Source organism: Anastrepha ludens, chromosome 2 (assembly GCF_028408465.1).
Source record: "Anastrepha ludens isolate Willacy chromosome 2, idAnaLude1.1, whole genome shotgun sequence".
NCBI lineage: Eukaryota > Metazoa > Arthropoda > Insecta > Diptera > Tephritidae > Anastrepha > Anastrepha ludens.
The window spans coordinates 28,546,400-28,564,806 of record NC_071498.1 but is presented as its reverse complement, the minus strand read 5'-3'; the positions used below and the strand labels follow the sequence as shown (position 1 = coordinate 28,564,806).

Here is an 18,407-nt window from a genome sequence, read left to right as displayed (position 1 = left end):
CCGTTACGGTAGGGTACAACTGACTGCCGTGGTCCAAGCCGCCGATTGATGAGATGATGCATCATCATGCCCAAAATTCTTTCCGGACAAAAAGAAGAAACTCCTCAAAAGCACTCCACTGAAAATGGCAAAACACGCGGTAGTCGCGTTTCGCCATTGGTTTCCCATATAATTCATCCACTTAATCCATTTTCCGTACGCTCAGTAGCGTATGCCAAATCCATTAAACTGTGCCATATTGAATGATATTTAATCGATTAGCCATATTTATCGATTAATTATTACCATGATCGATATCGACCGCCATAGTTGAGTGGATTCGTGTGCGACTGCCTTTCAGCTGGTTCCGCGTTCGATGTCTTCAGAATTTGACATATTTTTTGTCGTCAGATAAGTTATGCGGATCAACCCGTGCACACACTTTTGGATAGTCCAAGATTCAATATATATACGTTAAGTTGATAGTATTAGCATTTTCAATTCGTATTCTATGAATTTCCCTGAACATTTTTGCTGATCGTTGATGATTCACAGTTTTGATAGTATCCAACGCATAGAGGTTTTTTAACTGCGATAAGAGCTCGTAGTCAAGAGAAAACGATAAAAGTCACAGTTAGTGGTCACGAAATACTGTTACAGGCGTCTATTAGGTATCTCGTAGTAATGATTCGCACAAGCCTAAGCTTTAAACAGCACCTTACATCAGTCAATTGTAAAGCAGCGGCTGTCAATGGAGCATTGGCAAGAATTCTTCCGAACGTAGGTGGGTGGCCCAGGCGAAAGAAGGCGAATATTGTCAACAGTTGCTGACGCTATAATCAACTACGCAGCGTCGATTTGAGCCGAAGCTAAAAATAGCTACATACAGGAGGTGTATCGGACACACAGACGCAGCGCATTGCATGTGCATCTGTGTTATTGCCGAAAATCTACAGCAGACATCCACGCGGTGGACAAAGAGCAATACCGGCGGCAGCAGAAAAAGCTACGGAAAGAGCATGATCTGTGACCGAGTGGCAAAGAAGATGGGAAGCGTCTACCAAAGGCCGTTGGACGTATAGAAGTGGGTGAGTAAAAGGCACGGCGACGCTGATTATTACCTCTCCAAACTAATCACCGTTCACAGCTGTTTTCTGGAATATCTACATCGCTTTCAGCTAACAGTCAACTCCTACTGCCCCAGTTGCCCTAATTCAATAGAGAGCGCAGACCAGGGCCTTTCATTACATTCACTTAAGCAACGATCGGGCCTTGCTCGCGAGGGTCTTGGAACACGCGCCAACACAGATCGGGCATGTGCAAGACATGTGTCCATCCGTTAAGAGCGTTTGCGGTCTCAATCATGACGAAACTGCAACACATTGATTGGGAAAGGAAAGCTGAACGGCGACAACAGTAGCGGTATATCACCGGAGACGAACTTCTTTAAACAAACAAACAATCGAGCAGACGCTTGAGATAAGCACTCACTACAGTGTCAGACAAATGACAAGATAATAGCTTGTAAATTTCACACTATCGCAAAATTTCCGATGTACAATCTGTGTCAGAAAAAAGGACGCGGTTCCTGTTCATGAAGTATAAAAAATATATATTTAAAAATATTTTACAAGAAAGTATATACAAAATTACGAGTCGCAATTACTCAATAAGCCGTGTAGTCTTCATCGTTGTCGAGTATAACCTGGCACCTTCTTCATGCTTTGAACCAGCTTTTCTGCGTAGCTCGTCGACTAACAGGACTCGATTTTGCGAACTTGACGCACGAGTTGCTTTAAATCATGGACTGGCCTTCCGGCAAGATGCGTCCCCCCACATTTTGAATGGGGTGGGCGTCTGGGGACTGGGAACGCCAGTCCAATACTGTGACGCCCTTTTCTTGTTTTGTTGTTTCTCCATGTTTTTTTTCCAAGAGCAGTGGTTTTGATGATGTGGGACGGTAGGATATGTTGGCCTCCTTCAATCGACGTTCGATGGTGTTGATACTCACATCTATTCCCTTTTTAGCAAGAACTGATCGTGCGTGGCGTAGTCACAGCTTTATCCTGCTTTTTGGTAGTCACTCGATTCAAGCCACGCTCGGAAATGTCATCAACATTTTTGTACATCTTCTACCGCTGATTCCACACCACAACAAACTTTTTTGATTTTTTAGTTACTTTTGCAGCCGCTGCGTAAGATAATTTCGGCCCTTTCGAATGCGTGCATAGAAGTACCGTCTTGAAACGCTTCGTGTACCTGTCACTCATTTTTGTTTGGTTGCGTTTACGGGAAAATTTCGAACGACACGAATCTGAGTTAGCACTGGCGTCGTAGCCCTTGAGTGGGACTATTATGCAGCAAAAAGAAGAACGAAATATATCTTGAAGTTACAAGAAAAAAAAACGGTTATTTTCTTCCGACACAGATTGTACCATTTACTCCAAAAAAACTGAGGAAGAAATGGATATTATCGAAGGCGTAGAGTCTACACACGGCCACTGGAGAGCAACCTGGACGCAGGTACGTATTGCGTCAGCAGACGAAAACGTAGCTTCACTCTGATGTAATATCTTTAGGTCTCGGAATTTAGCCATCGTATTAGGGGAGCATGCCTGTTTGTTCAAATGGCAGGAAATTTTGTAAGTACATCAACAAAGAATCTCTGATCAATGACCTCATTAGATATACTTAAGTATTTTTCAAAAGGGCTAGATGCTGTGCAAAAATTATCTGAATTTTCTAAACTATTGATAATAACGAACAGTTCCACTACCGTTATTTTTCCACCTTCTTAGTGTAATTAGTGTAATAGTTTTAATGCTACTTTGTACCTTTTGCAATTTTTTGAAAACTGTTTTTATTAGCAATTATATTCGGGGAGTCCGTTTTATGTTTGCCTGGACTACAGCAATAACAAAAGACGATCCTTTGAAAGTACAACCGAAATCTGAAGAAAAACAATTGGATAAAGCAAAATGATTCCATAGAAGCAGTTACTCAACGTACCGTTTGTTCATCCAATAATATATTATTGGATTTACCATAGCATTTGACATAGCCAGCCAATAGAACCCCAAGTACATGTGTTGCACATACTTGGTAGAAGTGACGTCGTTGTTGTGGTACGCATAGATGAAGAACATATGATATGGAAACCAGCAGATAGCAAATATTGAAACGATGGCAATAAACATACGAACTACTTTTCGCTTTGATCTCATCGATTCCATTTGACGATCGGTATTCTCTCCAATAGAACGGCTGCCCCTACAATAATAAAGAAATTGTTAGAGACTTGAAAGGTGATGTCGGGTTTTTTTTTTGGTTTTCTTTAATTACCAGAGCACACGGCCCATTAATGTGTAGCATATTAGCATAACCACCATTGGAAAACCATAGGTAAGAATGAGGAGGATTATGTTGTAACTGCATTTCAAAAATGTTTGATTCAAGATTTTAGGCCAAAGGTAAAGGATTTGAAAATATTTCTAATACATACGTATAATCTGATATGGATGTTGGATAACGCCCATCTGGCCACAACATGAAGCACACAGTTCGCGATTTGCCATTGTAGTATCTGTAAAAAATAAGAGTGGACAAATTTCAGTTATTGTTATTTTTCTTCAACAAGATAGTTTTCGCATAAGGTTTACGTTATTGATTGAAAAATGTGTTGAAATACTTGTAAATATAATATTGCTCATTGCCTAAACTTTACTTAAACGGTTATACTTGATGAGGCCGTAAATATGTATGCTGCGTGACTTTCAATGAAATACCGGATAGCGCCAATTCGTCAACTTTCGTACACCTAAAGCTTAACGAAATTATAATCTGTGTGGTCGATTAACTTCAGTGACTTTTCAATATCGGACACCTCAAGCAAAGAATAATTAAAGATGAGGTCTTACAAGTTTGTGCGGCATCCACCTATGCTGTTTCTTGAAGCTTCTCATGCAACTGCAGGGCATTTTCTTGATCTCATATGCAGATAAGCCTCACGCTTTCTCATACTAAATGCAAGGAAACCCTTTTCATCACTCGTACGAAAACAATTCAACTCTAGCATAATATTCACGACGACGACACACCAATTCCAGCTGGGAATAATCACAAATTACCGAAAATAGATTTTTACAGTTTTCTCTCATACGAGCCTACAATTTCTACGGAACCACTACAAAATCTTCAAAAAACCCATCTACACAGTGAGACTATTATTCTCTCAGCTAAGGAGCCGCACGAGGATGATAGATTACAGGGTTTGGCCATCCGAAGCAAAATTGTGGGAGTAACTTCGGCTGCCGCGGCATAGGGTATTCGGCACTAGTTTTGTGACCGCTTATTTCATCCGTTTTTTTTATCTTCAGTTTTGTCGTAAACAAACCGCCATCACATCCCCTGTTACGGCAGCAAATCAGGTGATCCCTTGAAATTCGCCGAGAGCCGGTTAACGGTTTGATCTTGGCCACACCTTTGGAAATATTTTCACCATCACGCTAGACACTCTAGACGCTCTAGACACTAACACAGCACACACGTTTCGGAGGCAGATCTGCCTCTTGGGAGCACCAAGAAACAGAAACTATTTCTGCGAGCACACAACAACTTTTGGGCTTATACAGTACTTGGACTGTTTGCTGAGAGAGCTTAAACGTTTCACTAGAATTCATTATCTTCTTTTCTTAATTCGCACGTTAACCGCTTACGCGATTTTGGCCGAGTTTAACAAAGTGCGCCAGTCGTTTCTTTCTCGTGCTAACCGGCGCCAGTTGGACACACTAAGTAAAGCCAAGTCCTTCTCTACCTTATCTTTCCAACGCAGAGGAGGCCTTCCTCTTCATCATCTTCACTAAATTTAGTCTCATGAATTCCGGCATTGCAGATCAGTTACCACCTGTTACAGACAAAGTGTTGCAGCAGACCGACGTTACGTCAACGTAGTTTCGTTCAGGTTATTATAGCGCCGCTACCTGTTCAGCATTGACCCCAACATACGAGGGTTGTTTGGAAAGTTCGTGCAAATTCAGAGAGATGGCACTACCGGCGCGTATGAAGATTACGTTTAGTTAGTGGCATCTCTTGGAAGAACACACACCAAGTTTCAGCCATATCCGTTTATGTTATTGATAATATTATTCATTGCCTAAACTTTCTTCCTGGCGTTTTTCGCAGAGATGCGAAAGCTGTGCTTGAGGAGCCCCTAAATTTGTATGTGGCGTAATTTCAATGCAGCATGGGATAGCGCCAATTTGTTAATTTTGTGTGTCATTCGTTTGAATCGAGAAGGGCGTTTCACATCCCCGCTATTCTCAAGACTAGGTTCCCCTCGGATCACTCGAACTATTATTTGTTCTCTAAATTAAAGAAATGGCTGGCAAAAAAAATACTTTATTCAAACGAGCAAGTAATTGCAGAAACGAATGGCTATTTTTCAGACTTGGACAAAACCTATTACTCGGAAGGGAACAAGTGTATAACTAGCCGAAAAATAAAAAAATGTTTACCCCCACACAATTAAGTAGTTCTAATTTTTGCACGAACTTTTTAAATGATCCTCGTACATGCTGTACTTGTTTCGTTCGTTTTCCAGGCCTAGCGTTTATTGAAATTGACGATGACAGCTCTTGGCAAATAGCTTTCATTTCGACAATAAACGAGGTGGCAAATAAAACATTTTCACTCTAACGGGGCTTTAAAATAGATTTTGTCGTGTATCAATTCACAAGGTTTTTTAAAGATTTAAATCAACCGTCTTAAATCTTAATATTTAAATGTTAAATAAATAAATAAATCTAGAAATTATTACCTTTTCGTCATTGTGCTGGAGTACATTAAACAAGGGGCCGCCAATAGGCAACTAAGAACCCAAATCAGTAGTAAAATGATGTGCACTTTCCGGCGCGACGTGCGTCTCTTTAAAGGATGAACAATCGCAATGTATCTTTAAGAAAAGGAAACTTATTTATGAAATAATGAAATTTTACAGGTATGTATACAGATATTATACAGTTATTTGCAAGCTCTTAAATGTAAAAATAAGAATTAATAGTGTTTTGAGTGCCGTAGCCAACAAATATATTTACGGCTCGAAATATAGCTAGATTGGGACATATGAAATAATAGGACTATGAATAAGTTCGTGCGGTTTTTTTTCGAAATTTGAAACTTTATTGACGTAAAATGGTTACAAATTTAATATTCAAAATATTGTCCATCGCTTACTACTACTTTTTCCCATCTTTCTGGCAATTCACGGATTCCCTTTGTGAAAAATTCGGTCGGTTTTGCCGCAATCCACGAATCGATCCATTTTTTGACTTCATCGTAATTACGGAAGTGCTGGTCAGCCAGGCCATGTTGCATCGATCGGAAGAGATAGTAATCGGATGGCGCAAGGTCTGGACTATACGGCGGGTGGGGTAGGACATCCCATTTGAGCGTTTCTAAGTATGTTTTGACCACTTGTGCAACATGTGGCCGAGCATTGTCATGTTGCAAAATAACTTTGTCGTGTCTATCGGCGTATTGCGGCCGTTTTTCTCGCAGTGCTCGGCTCAAACGCATCAATTGTCGTCGGTAGACATCCCCCGTAATCGTTTCATTCGGTTTCAGTAGCTCATAATACACAACACCCAGCTGGTCCCACCAGATACACAGCATAACCTTCAGGCCATGAATATTCTGCGCCGACGTCGATGTTGAAGCATGGCCAGGGTATCCATACGTTGCCCGACGTTTTGGATTGTCGTAATGGACCCACTTTTCATCGCCAGTCACAAATCGATGCAAAAAACCCTTTCTTTTGTGCCGTTGAAGCAGTTGTTCGCATGCCATAAAACGGCGTTCAACGTCTCTTGGCTTCAATTCATACGGCACCCAATGGCCTACCTTTCGGATCATTCCCATGGCTTTTAAACGTTTGGAAATGGTTGATTGATCAACTCCCAAAGTTTTTGCAACCTCTTCTTGCGTTTGAGCCGGATCTTGATCGAGCAATTCCTCCAATTCGGTATCCATGAACTTTGGCGGCGCACCCTCGCGTTCTTCGTCTTCCAAGCCAAAATCACCACTTTTAAAGCGTGCAAACCACTTCTGGCACGTTCGCTCAGATAGAGCATGCTCACCATAAACTTCCACCAAGATACGATGACTTTCGGCTGCTTTTTTCTTCATATTAAAATAATGAAGAAGAATTCCCCGCAAAAACACATTATTTGGCACGAAATTCGACATTTTCAAGTGTGGTAAAAATATTGTTGTTTACGCTTCAAATAAAAAACTTATACTGACGTTTGTGCCTTACGACAGTAGCTCTCCAATGAATGTTTGGAAATGTGGATCGATGGAATAATAATCAAGTTACGCCATCTGTTGTAAAACCGCACGAACTTATAAATAGACCTATTATGTGGCATATACGGGGGAAGTACCTAAATTCCGATTCTTACAAATTCAAAAGAGAGTCAACCTTTTTTTAATAATTACAGAAATTTTGTAAATTATTTTTTAAATAACTATTAGATCCCGAGGTAAATGTTCGATACTGTTGGGTGCGCCATGGCGTAGGCAGAGGGTGTTGGATGTAGAAATCTGTTGTTAGTCTCATCAGAGAAGGAGACAAAGTGGTCGCCAGTAGGGAACACACAGGTGCCACAGCATATCGATATAACTTCCCTGACAGAAATACCGCCAATGCCTGACCAAAAATCAAACGAAAATCGCTCATGACGAACAGTGGCACTTTGAGCTCTCTTTTGACAGGTAAAAACCGCACATTAAAGTTATATTGGTCGATAAGAGATAAGCTTGCTCTGGAAGAATTCTGAAGAACTAATCTGTGGTGTGGACGGTCAGGTCAAATCACACAAGAAACTTCGAATATACAACTTTAACGTGAATTCAGTGTTATATTGTGGTTCGGAAACCTGGAAATGATCAAAATCTATTTATCATAAGATCCAAGTCTTTGTTAACAAGTGCTTGCGGCAGATTTTAAAAATATTGTGGGCATCTCGCACTCCAAACGATGAGCTATGGGATCCTGCCAATCAAGAATTTGCAAGCAATGAAATCAAGAACCCGAAATGGTAATGAATGGGGCACAACTATATTGCAAAACAAACCACTAAGGTGGAACCCGCGAAGAATCCGTCGGTCAGGTGTCTCTACTAAGACCTGGCGAAGAATTGTCGATAGCGAACTGAATGGTAATGGTTATTCGTGGAGAAGCAAACAACAGAGTTAGATTTACGGGGATTGTCGAGGCCGTATGCTCCATTGGGGGAAGAGGATAGGAGTAAGTAAGTATTCTATGGTTGAGTCCGTGTGGGCGATAGGTACCGAACAAGATGGATGGGTGAACCTTAGAGCAAAAGTATGAAAAATCACATTGAAAACGTTCACGAAAGCAGTCCTCGGTTGGGACATGGACACTTTAGAAAAACAGAAATATATGTCGCAACTTCGCCAAGAAGAGAGGTTTTTGGGGGTTTTTCTTGGGTCTCATCCCAAGCTAGCAGTTTATTTTAGAGCTACATAAAAACATTTATGTTGTAAGTAATTACTGTGGCTTTAGATCGTTAAGCGTTAATTCTAGTCAATTGTATAACAAATAAGAGTAGTTGCAATGTACAAGAAAATGCGCTACATTGCCGCCATCTTGAAATACGTGTAATATATTTGCTTTATCTTACCTGTCTAATGAGATGGCCACCAATGTGAAAACCGACGTCGAGACGGTGACGTTTGCCATAAAATTATTTATGGTGCAATAAATGGAGCCAAATGGCCAGTCAGAGTTCAGCATAAAGATGAAATTGAAAACGCAGTTCAGCGAAGACATCAACAAATCGGCGATACTCAAATTAAGCAAAAAGTAATTTGTAACGGTCCTCATGCTGCGATGACCTTTGTTGTGTTTCCATTTTGGTTATCAGATAGCATTGAAATACAAAAATTAAAGACATAATTAGAATAGAATGATATAGCGAAAAACAAACTTATTTATACTAAGCTCACACAATGACGCTTTAATTCGGGCAGGACAATGCCTACATTCATAAATACAAACATTTTAAAAGTGTTTTTATTGCAGTAAGGGTATTTCAAAAGACTCGCCTAGATGTCGTTTTAAAGTAAAAATTTAGATTTTTTCAGGTTTCACAATTTTTATTCAAAATACGGCTCTCACCAATTACACTGCGTTACAAAAACGAACTTTTTTTCTGTCCTATGAACCAAATATATTGTACTTTTTCGGAAAGGGGAGAAAAAATAAAAATACACGTATATAGGCGATTTTCATGTACACGTCAGCATTTTTTTTTTATGTATAAAATATAGAGCTCGTAGTCCGCCTGTGTGAAAAACTTTGGATCAATTTTTAACCCTTTTTCCGTGATCCAGTCGCGCTGAATTTCTGCAGGCAGACTCGTGGAAATATTTTTATTATGTAAAATTAAAAAAAACAAATTTTATCAATACTCAGATTTTTTTGAATTTTTTTTTTCTAAAAAAAAATTTTTTTCTAAATTTTCGGCATAACTTGAAGGGACTCCAAACTTTTAAACAACTTATTAACCTTTAATTTATTGTTTCATACAACACACTCTGTGCCGTTTGTGTGTTTGTTACAGTTCCGGAAGCTACGATCATCTGACAGTTGCGCTACTAGGAGACGTATACTTTGACAATTGTTTTAAGTTCTGTTGCGCGAAAACGTCTTTCTGTATATTTCATCTTACGAAAAATGCAGTGCCCGACTCGAAATAACTTTTGTTACGTTTGTGGCTTATTCGCACCAAGTAAAAATTTTAAAAATATTACGAAAACAGTGGTTAATTCGTTCCAGAAAATATTCAAGACTGCTTATGTTCCTTACTTGTGGTATACTCCGGAAGTCGTGTGCGACTATTTCTATAGAAATTTATGCAAGTTTACTGATGGAAGGTCAACAATAAAGTACTCTGTACCAACAATTTGGCTACCACGTACAGAGTTATGAATTTTCATCAAAATTGAATGCTATTGAACAACGTGCATGGAAAGGCACAGTTGCCGTTATTAAGCAGTTTCTTGGCAACAAACGAGCTGACAATTATACAAATATTGTTGCAGAAATGATTTCGGCATATGGCGAAATGGGCATATTAATATCGCTAAAGATCCATTTCCTTCACAATCATTTAGATTGTTTCCCTGGTGATTTAGGAGCTTGTGGCGATGAACATGGCGAAAGGTTCCATCAGGGCATTGCGGCTATTGAAAAGTGCTTTAAAGGACAAGGCATTACGCATATGCTTGGCGAATACTGTTGGTCTATTTGTCGCGATACTGACACAAATGCTTACAAACGCAAAAATAAAAGGCCTAAGTTTCTTTAAAAGCATTAAATTTTTTAATGTAACAATTTTTAATTTTAATATAATAAAATTAATAAAAAAATTCGGGGTTTTATATCTCTATTGTAATGCGGAGTGAAATACCTTTCTTTTGATACCCACATCGGCATATCTCATGCATTTTTTTTTTTAATTTCGAACAGGTGGCAACCCTGTGAAACATTGTCAGTGGCAACACCTAGGTGAAAAGTCTAGAAATGTGATACACTATCTGTGTGCCCAATTTCATTCAAATCCGTTAAGCTAATCCTGAGATCGTGTGGCTATACAGATATGCATACAAGAATTGCTCGTTTAAAGTTATAAAATACAAAAAAAAAATTGTGACGCGTACATGAAAATCGCCGATACACGTGATTTTATTTTTTATCCCCTTTCCGAAAAAGTATATTTGGTTCATAGGACAGAACGTATGTAACGCGGTATTATATGCGAAAAATTACTTATTTTAAATGTCCACCATGAGCACGTCGTCAGATAAAATCCGCCAAACAGTCGATTCATGAATGCCTAATTGTTGAGAACGTCAATATATCGCTGTTGAAGGTTGTTCGGTGACACTTTGCGCTATGAGCAACGACATTCTCAACAGAACGACCAGTTTTTGCCTGCTCGACTGGTCCTTTCTCTATCATCGACAGAACTAGTCTCTTGACATTTTTTTATCAACCTTTGAATTTTCGACTCATTCGCACGATCATTTCCCCCAAACAAATTACGAATTTTGCGATATGTTGTTCTTAAAGATCGACCATTTTCGTAAGCAGTTTCAATAATTTTAATGCGTTTTTCTTTCGTGTAAAATTGTGCATCTGTCTACTTGACAAATGTCAAAGATGACATAAAAAACGGTACCGTCTAGAGACTATTCATGGGACCATTTAGAAAATTTAGCTTATTTTTAGAATTTATAAGTACCTACAGCCGCTTAAAGCTGAAGAATTGAAGTGCGTTTTTCTATTCCGATGTTACTCATACGCCCTGTATACCCAAATATGAAAATGAAAGCGCAGAAGTACACCAACATCTTTAAAACCGAGCTAACTTTGCAAAATTCTTACACATTTTTTTACTCTATGCCAGTTCTTTTGACCTGTTTTCCGTTAGAAAAATGTGTTAAATTTTTATCTCTGACGCGTTCGTATGCACTCTATAATTATTCACTACTGACAACTAGGTGTCACTTTTGAAATACCCTTTATTTCCCTTTAGCCATTTAATAGCAAGTGAAAAATTTTAAAGAAATCACCCTTTCATAATTTTAAAGAAATCACCCTTTATAAATAAATCGCTTAAGCAGGGTACCAAATATATTTATGTACTTTGTGTAATAATAAAACTATTAAGAGCTTCAAAAAAATGCATCAACAGTTTTTCACCTTTGAATGCTCTTATTATTTAGCTGTTCTTATTCTACATTAAAAATTTCTAAACCAACGAATTTCTACAGTCATAGAGTTTTAAATGATTTTAAGATTTGTTTTTTTAATGTAAGCCACGGTAACAATTATTGTCTTTTACTTGCTATAGTTTTTCTGAAAAATTTTGCCGAATTGGTCCCTTAATTACTTAAAAGACATTTTAACGAGAATTATTTTTTGTTTTTAAATAAGAAGATAAAATTTTTAGTACTTATTAATGTTACTGGCCTGTAATAAAAAATAGCAAATAAAATGCGCTGTGACCATCTGGTAACGATAAGTCCTACAGGTACAGGGGTACTGCACATACAGTATCTCCAAGCAAAACTCGTACATCCACCTAGATATTTGGTTTTACATTAAATAGAGAGGACTAGTATTGGAAAAAAATCTAATTGGTTTTATTTAATTAGTATACTGGGAAGTGCATTAAATGGCAAAAGTAATATTTGAAATGATCCCTTATTTATTAAAATAAAAACAAATTATTTAACAAGCGGCAATTTTCAACGCAAAAGCCAAACTCGTATAGTGTTAATTTATCGGGCAACATTGTTTGCAATCACACTTAAGTTCACGGGGAAGTCCCAAACATTAAACTGCTTTGCCATATGTTGAATATTGTGTCATTTGTTGATAGATTAAAAATTGCAAATAACAAAATTTTCTCTCCGAGTGATGAACAATATATTCTATGGCAAGTCAAAAAGGATCAATTTTTAAGTGCACCGAAATTCGCAACAATCGCCGAAAATTATTCGGGGAAAAATGTTGCCCATAGACAATTAGAAATATTAAGGGTAAACGATATGAAGTGTTACCAACTTCATACTGCTTGTATCTGTAAAACAGTTCATGACATCAACGTCAAAATTGTCCTAATGACAGTTTAATATATTGTTTATAAGCCATCAAAAGTATTTGCATCTCAGTTTTGTTGAATTTTTTTTTCTGTGATGGAATTCAAACGTAATAGTGTGATTGGGTTATATTTGGCTGGAAAATCACAACCAGCCATTGTTCGTGAGCTCAGTCACCTCAAAGTGAATAAAATGTTTGTGTATCGCACTATAAAACGTTACAATGATACTGGTAGCATTACAAAACGCTATGGAGGTGGACGAAAAAAAAACGCAACAACGCCAGAAATGGTTCGGAAAGTGAAGGCTCTACTCGAACGAAATCCACGTCGAAGTGGAAGAAAAATGGCCAAAGAACTGAACATATCGCAAGACAAGTTCCAAAAAGCACACAATCTTTCACCATAGCAAAAAAAGTTCGTGCGAAAGAACAAAGGAGTTGTTGCGCTTGCACGAACGTGGCGAATTTCCTGAAAAAAAAATTCAGAATTGAGCAGTTCAAAAACACTCAAAACGATCGTGTTTACTTGACCGAATGCTCATACGAGAATTTGAGCCTACGTATGGCCACTCGGAGCAATTTCCCACTGATGGACGCTCTCCAATCGTTTTTATCGAGCCTGGTGTCAAAGTGAATGCGACTTATTATCGGGAAAATGGCAATCTCATTAGAAGCTACTTTAGAGCCGTGGACACGCAAACATTTCGGTCGTAGACCATGGACGTCCCAACAGGACTCGGCACCGTCTCATAAAGCTCGTGTGAACCAAGAATGGTTAAAAAATCATGTTCCACACTTCACATCGTCCACACAATGGCTTTCGAATTCGCCAGACGCAAATCCGATGGACTATTCCATCTGGTCCATTGAGAGCAAGGTGAGGACTAAAAAATATGCCAGTATGGATGCGCTGAAAAAAGCGATTATACGAGAATGGGCCAAAATACCTCAAGATCACACTCGTGCAGCATGCAACTCATTTTTTGCCCGTTTAAGGGCTATAGTCAAGGCAAAAGGTGGTCATATCGAGCTAAAGTGAATATATTATATGTTAAAATTGTTATCATTTTTGAAATCAATAAAAAGTAATTTCACACAAAAAAGGTATGGTGTTATGAATAGGTAACATATCGTTCACCCTGTACTCAATAAGGCTGATATCAACGGCAAAAGAGCAAGGCATAAACCCCATATCAACGAACGTAATCGTAAAGTAAGGCTGCGATTTGCCAAGAAACATCAATCAAAAGATTTTTCATTTTGGCGCAAGGTACTATTCGCTAATGAAAGCAAGTTCAACATTTTTGGTTTAGATGGCAGACGCTATATATGAAGAAGATCAAAAGAAGCGTTACTTGCCAAAAATATGAAGCCTACAGTAAAGCACGGGGGTGGGTCAGTATTGGTGTAGCGTTTATTTTCTGCATCTGGGCCGGGAGAATTGTTATTGAGGCCATTAAAAATCAGGCTGTGTATTTTAACATTTTAAAGAAAAAGTTGGTCTAGGGGAAGATTTACATTTTTATCAGAACAATGGCCCGAAGCATAAAGCGTATGATGTGCGCTATATAATAGCGCGAATGTCATGGATACACCAGCCTATAGTCAAGATTTAAACCCCATTGAGAACTGTGAAGCTATCGCGATGGGAAAGTTCGCCAGCATAGCATAAGTTCAAAGGATGACATGAAGGCGATCCTTCAGAACAAATGGTAAAAAATTTAGCCCAGCTTTTGTGAAAAACTTGTTAAAAGTATGACAAATAGATTAAAAATAGTTATCAGAAACAAAGACATGCATACGAAATGTTAATATATATTTGCATTAACTTTACTTTTATATAGTTTCATTCACGTCTCATTTTGGCATTGAATTACATGGTTTTTATTTTTGGACCTCCCTTAAAATGTAATTAAATGAAAAAATTGAGTTTAACTACTTTGTTTTTGATTGATATCACTATAGTAACAAAATATGCAAAGACTTTTTTGAGCCGTTTGTTTTACTTATGATTTATGTAAAAAGATTTTTTTTCGAACTGTACGAATTTCGCTTGGGGCTACTATAGACTTTAAAATTATTTTAGTAAAATTTTAAATAGTGTCCTAAAAGGTCGTCGAGGTAAATCTGTAATATTTAGTTAACTTAGAAATAAAATACATATAAATCTATACATATAATTTTCTATTACGTAAACTTAAAAATATTTCTATTTGCCCGCGGCTTGTTACAATAGAGTGCACTCCTGTCATGGGTGAAAATTATTTACACTATCAGGGACATTTTCCGGTGATTCATTGTTTCCAGTAGCGCAGTTCTTTTGTTCCAATATTGTTTTATCATTGCAATAGCACCTACTACCGCACCCTCCTCTCTATCAGAAAGCAATATATCGAAAATATGTCCCCCAGGTATTGTGAATAGACTCGATATTAAAAAAATTGGTTAAACTGATGGCAAAGTGTTTTGTTGCCGGATATGCAACATCTGCCATTAGCTGCACTCTCAGATTCCCAACGTCAGGGAGAAAGAGCAGATGGGTAAATCACCGCACTGAAGGTGGCTTATCGCACAACTCACTCCAGCAAAGGTAGCGGATATGTAGGCCATGTGGAGAGTCTTCGATGAAATAAATGAAGGCGGTTTATTCATTGGTAGTAGTAACATAGATACACATATTGCAAAAGCGCAACATACACAAGCGTTACATAAAACAATTGTCTTTTCGCACACGAATGTTTTTTAGAATACGAATAAGCAGAAGAGGAAGTTTGCAAAAAGTGTAACATGACATTAATTGCGATAAAAAGCTAATGGATTTTATGTATTTAACAAGTTGTAATAATTCGTTGCCTTTAATAGCGATATTTGAAGTGATTTGTTTGCATAAAAATTTGTACAGAGGCGGCACTCAATTTTAAACCGAAAGCGGTTATAGCCTAGTGTTACTGCAAACTATCATGGCAACCAGTTTTTCTTGATCTTCTCTTTAAAAGTTTCGTTATTTTTCATCCACTATAGAAATTATCTATCATTATTCGGCAAAGCTGCCATCGAAAACTCCCGTAATCCGCAATAGTTGCACTTAATTCTTGAGATAATTCCGAATTAAGTCGTGAATCCTGATTAACGCCACTGTCTGTATAGGCTATTACTTTATTTGAATAAATTAAAAATTATGAAACTGCATTTATTGAGTATAGCTTATTAATTTCAGGGGACCGACACCTGTAAGCGGCATTATTTTCCTTAATTTAATTAAAATTATTTAAAATAAAGAAGTCAATATATTTTTTTTAAAACTCGCATACAGTTTATTTATACAATAAAATAATATACAATTTTTTTTTATTTTAATCATTTAAAATGGCGGATGGTGCACTCAATTCTTCCAGGACTTGAATACAAAAAATCAAAATTTTTTTTGTTTATTAACACATTGACTGCCACGTCGGCCATATATGTGTGACACTGTACTATGCGGTTTACGCCACGTCGGACACATATGTCCGACACGACTATTATTCTCTCTCGCCATGTCACACAGCAACGATCCCAATAAATATGATTTTATTGCAATAATAAAATATATGGCTTCCCATGAAATTTCTGTTATAGTGGCTTCGGCGCAGCTCAAAAAACAATTGGAAAAAATTGGTTTTGAAAAAAAATTTTATTCATTTTATTGCAGTAACAAAAAAATTTTTACATATTATTTTTACAAAGTAGTTATACAAATAAACCCATTAAACTTGTTTGTGGTGATCCCAATTGTTTTGTTTTTGCAAAACGAAGTAGAGCTTGTATGACGACGATGTATTTTGGTGTTTAGCCAATGTTTTTGTCGTGCATATATGTCCGCCATGGCCCTGAGTTAAAAAAAGTCGGTAGGCGCCACGTCGAACATATGTGTGTACATACTAATTAGTTAAAAACTGCCTGTTTCTAAGCAGAAAATATTACCAGCACTACCCTAAATTCCAATTTTGACGTCTCTGATGAGATTTAAGAAAAAAAATGCTGTGGCCCCAGAGCATCTTACTTGCTGAAAGTGCCTTGGCAGTCAATGTGTTAATGTCATAATTTCTATATGAATTAAAAAAATGGGAACAAAAAAAATTCACGGAATAAAATGCCACAAAAAAAAATTATTTTGGGGCGAATTTTCCTACTATTTTTGCTTCGAAAAAAGTAGTATCATAAAAAAATGATTGCAAAATTTCAAGGAGATCGGTAAATAACTTTTCGAGTTATCGTGTACTCTAATTCGAAAAATATAGTTTTGAGAAAAACGCGTCTAAAGTTTGAATTCATGAAAATTCAATGATTTTTGTAACGTAACTATACCTCTCCCAGCGCTCGAACGCAAAAAATAGAGTCGTCACGGTTGACGATCTATAATATAAGAAATACTTAAATTTACGTTCTAAAATTTTTTTACGTATTATTAAAGGATTATATTAACATTTTAAGAAGAAAATATTTTTTTTTCTTCGAAATTTTACAGGCATCTACCCCCTTAAAGTACTTAGTTGAGTTTTTATTACTATCTTTACTCAACCTTCAACATTTCATTTCATTTCATTTATTACCCAAATTCATTTTAATATAGGAGCTTACAAAGTTATGAAAAAATTAGATTGTTTAGCATTATCGTAACATACATTTGTATTTATCTGGGAGTTTTAAACTTATTTTTCTTTAGATATATACAATAGGTTATGATTATTATTTTGTATGTCTTTGGCATAATTTTAAAACTTATTTATATTCTCCCAAAAATGGCTTAAAAAGGAGATAACGTATAGTAAACTTCTATAATTTATTTGGCTATAAATTGATCAATGTTATAAACTAAATTTTCATCGTTGAAGTTGTAAGTATTGTATCGCCTATGATAATATATTGCTTTACTATTTTTATGTAACATATTATTATTTTTTAGTATTTTTAAATATATTGGTGATAAATGTTTTTCTGTTAGAGGTAATGATATTTCCCTTGCCTTTGACATATATTTGTTTATCAGTTCATTTTCTATGTATGTCGTTTACCAACAAATCTTACTGACGATTTCATTAAGAAAAAGTCTATGCGTGATATTTTACATTTTTCATATAAACTTTTATTAGAAACTCTTTTCCGAAAAGTACCACTTCTGTAAGGTTGGCGGTTAAGACCGCTACAAATTCTTAAAACATATCGTTCAAAACGTCTTAGTCTCTCCATTTGGTTCGACGAAATGTTGAACCATATCGGATGAGCATAAGATATGATTGATCTAATTATTTGTTTGTAAATACATATTTATTTTAATGCAGTTCGAAAGTCCACCCTGCGTTCTTACTAAATTACAATAGCTAAGGAAAATTTTTTTTGCTTTTGTCAAAATGAAATCTGCATGTCTTACAAAGGTGAATTTGCGATCCAAAATTTTGCCCGAGTATTTATATTAATTTGTTCATTGTATTTTATTTTGAGTCCATTTATTCTAATTTGAGGCTCATATTTACGAGCATTTGGATATAAGCTTTTACGTATTCCTTTAACAATAGTTGTTTCGCTTTTATTGAAGTTTATTTTTAGCTTCCATTTGTGAAAGTATGTATTTAATTCATTTAGGTATGAGTTAACGGCTTCAATTATCATGCGCTGGTGAGAACCCAATATAATTATATCATCTGCGTATATGAGCACCTTAATATCGCAATTATTAATTTCGGAACTTAATGGTGGG

At 36.8% G+C, this 18,407-nt stretch overlaps 1 protein-coding gene across 1 annotated transcript in view; it reads right to left on the bottom strand.

The window, feature by feature from the left end:
• Positions 1-18,407, bottom strand: part of LOC128867227 (tachykinin-like peptides receptor 86C) — a 38,906-nt gene that overhangs the window by 8,820 nt on the left and 11,679 nt on the right. Inside the window, exons 3-8 of the mRNA XM_054108330.1 lie at positions 8,682-8,895; positions 5,795-5,929; positions 3,482-3,562; positions 3,322-3,408; positions 2,989-3,249; positions 2,814-2,929 (exon numbers count right to left, since the gene is read on the bottom strand). Of these exons, the coding sequence (XP_053964305.1) occupies positions 2,814-2,929; positions 2,989-3,249; positions 3,322-3,408; positions 3,482-3,562; positions 5,795-5,929; positions 8,682-8,895 (894 nt within the window). The remainder of the gene's footprint in view (positions 1-2,813; positions 2,930-2,988; positions 3,250-3,321; positions 3,409-3,481; positions 3,563-5,794; positions 5,930-8,681; positions 8,896-18,407) is intronic.